Raw genomic sequence first — 2,922 nt, forward strand, 5'->3', positions numbered from 1 at the left:
GCGAAACAAAATGAAACAGTTAACCTGTAATATATTAGTTAACATTAGCCTGCTATTTGAGTAGCTGGATGATTTCAACAAATCACTGCATTGATACTTTTGTATATTTATTTTTGCAGGTGAAAAAAGCCAAGATGCAGGAATCAGGAGAGCAACCTTTAAGGTATACAAAGTTGAATTTGTTTTTAATGATCTACTTATAATTTTTTCTCATGCTGATTAGTGTATGAACATGCTTTGGGTTGACTGACCTCTTCTTCGTTTTAACGTCAGCCTTTACATTTTGAGATTATTTGGTTTAAGATTAAAATTTTCCTCTAAAATAGTTTTCCCTGAAACACATATGCTTATTTTTCTCCTTATGCATTGTTTATTCTATAACATTTATCAGACTCATGTATCAGGCACTGTACTGTATAGGGGAGACCTGACGGTAAAAATGAAAAATACCACATTTTTTAGTCAAGTGTACAGTATGCAAAATAGGAAACATAAGTTGAAATAAAGGAAATCCAAGGGATTTGACATTATCAAATGAGTATAGGATGCCTTAGTCATTAACTGCACTCCCCTTATAGAAAAGAGGCAATTTGTTAGCACCTCACACTCTGGCTTCCATGCACCATGGTTTTCAGTTTTCCATAATTTTTACCTTCTGTCATTTTTGTACCAACCATGTGAACCATTAACTGTGTCACCTCTAACACATTAATTTCAAGAATCTTACTCTTTTACCACCACATACTATCATTTCAGCTCATTTATTCTAGAACTGCTAGCCATGTGATGTTTTATACTTCCAATTAAATGGTTATCTTATTTTCACTATCAACCACTGACCCTTCCCTCAAAAAGAAGTTCGATTTCTCTCATGCTGCTTAAATGATAATATCTACTGTAATCAGTCCCTTACAAACATTCTTTAATTTCCTCTCCTTTTCCCCTGTGTCATACTTGCCTAGCAAAACCACAACCTTGGATAAGCCCAACTATCCACCCATTCTATACTTCTAATCACTCATACATCGTAAGAGAAAAACACAAAACTATGCCAACTGGTCTTAGTTTCCATTCATGATTACATCTCAGACAGACACCTAAAGACCCTTCCTGATGTGTCTGATTTCCTGGTCTCTAAAATCATCTTAATTCCTTCCTTCCTTTCCTCCTTACCTCTTGTCCTCTCCCTTTTCACTCTCTGTCCGCTGCTTACATCCACTCAGCTGTGGATCTTGCTCCCTAATTCAAATAGAGATTAGAAACCATTAGATAGGAACATCTTGGTGTCTATCACCATATCTACCCACTTGATCTGCTTCTCTGTGGATGTTCTTTGCTTCCTTTTCCTCTCAAGTTAATTCCCTTGTTCTTATCTAAAGCTTTACCCCTCCAGTTGTACTAAAGAACCCATCACCTTTATCTCTTCCTGCAATTATCTCTTCTTTTACCTTTAGCAATGTTTTTGTTATGATAAAATATACATAACATACACTTTATTATTTTAACCATTTTAAGTGTACAGTTTAGTCTTGCATGAAGTACATTCACTTTGTGTGCAACTATCACCACCATCCATCTCTAGAACTTTTTTTTATCTTCCCAAACTGAAACTCCATACCCATTCAACAAGAATTCCCCATTACCCACTCTCCAAGTGCCTGATGACAACCATTCTACCTTCTGTCACTGTAATTTTGACTACTCTGAGTACCTCATAGAAGTGGAATCATAGAATATTTGTCTTTTTGTGACTTGGTAAAATGTCTTCAAGCATGTGACAGAATTTCCTTCCACTTTTTTTCTTTTTTTTATCTTTAAAAAAAAATGAACTTGGCTGCTGAGGAGTTTGTATTCCTTTCTTTTTAAGGCTGAATGATATTCCACTGTATGTCTGTTCTACATTTTGTTTATCTATTCATCCGTCATTTGTGTTAATAATGGACAAAATTCTGTTGAATGAGAAGGAGGTATTTGGATGTTTTTTGCTCTTTTTTTTTTTTGGTCATTTTATTTTAGAGCAACTATTTATTTCCCATGTTGCACGCATTGTTAAGCAAAATTTATGTTTATGTAACTCTGAAAATAATTATATTTTGAGACAGTATATCATTTCTCTAGAGATAATAACTTTACAATATTTTTTAATTTAAAAAATTTTAAGTATTTAACAAAAGTGCTAGTTAATTCACTGTTTTGTGCTATTGTTTCTGTTTAATCTCTAGATGGTTGGTTGAATATGTAGAGGATTTTGCTATAACATAAGATTCTAGGACTGTCATATTTTAGGAACTGGTCCAGTGTATATCAGACCATACAGATATCACCAGCTTCTAAGATACAGGATCCAGAAGTAATTTTCAACAGTGGGTATACCAGTGATCCCCAGACTATCCAGGTATACCTATAAGACAAACCAGTTATTGCAGTCAGGAATGTGAGGTTCTCCACTTTTATGCCCTTCCCCTATTTAAGTAGATGTGGCATGGGCCCTAGAAGTCTGTATTTTTATCAACCATTCAAGTAATTATAATAAATTAGCCAGTTTGGGAAACACTGATATAACTACTCCATGTATTGTCTTACCCTTACCCTTCAATTCCCATAGTCACATCTTGGTTAGTGCATTAAGTGTGATTCCAAAAATATAAGCATTTGAGTAAAGGGATAAAAATAAACTTTATCTGGGGATATAGCCTTAAAAATTAATTGATCTGAGGAAAAAATTATTTGAACATTCAAAATATACCAGAAAAGAACCCTTTATTCTACTTTAATATTAGAGATCAGTTTCAGAAATGATGTGAGAACTTTAAGAATTTTGGTGCTGTATACTTTTTATTATATATACATAACAATTCTTTTTAAATTTTCCTGTGTAAATACTACTTTTACCTTTGATTAGTCAGCCTTATCTTTCCAGAT

At 33.6% G+C, this 2,922-nt stretch overlaps 1 protein-coding gene across 2 annotated transcripts in view; it reads left to right on the top strand.

Moving 5' to 3' along the window:
• Window positions 1-2,922, top strand: part of EYA3 (EYA transcriptional coactivator and phosphatase 3) — a 145,334-nt gene that overhangs the window by 64,161 nt on the left and 78,251 nt on the right. For both annotated transcript variants that reach the window (XM_012645996.1, XM_012645995.1), the window contains exon 3: window positions 120-163. In XM_012645996.1, the coding sequence (XP_012501450.1) occupies window positions 120-163 (44 nt within the window). The remainder of the gene's footprint in view (window positions 1-119; window positions 164-2,922) is intronic.

This window comes from Propithecus coquereli, unplaced genomic scaffold (assembly GCF_000956105.1).
Source record: "Propithecus coquereli isolate 6110/MARCELLA unplaced genomic scaffold, Pcoq_1.0 Scaffold239, whole genome shotgun sequence".
Taxonomy (NCBI): Eukaryota; Metazoa; Chordata; class Mammalia; order Primates; family Indriidae; genus Propithecus; species Propithecus coquereli.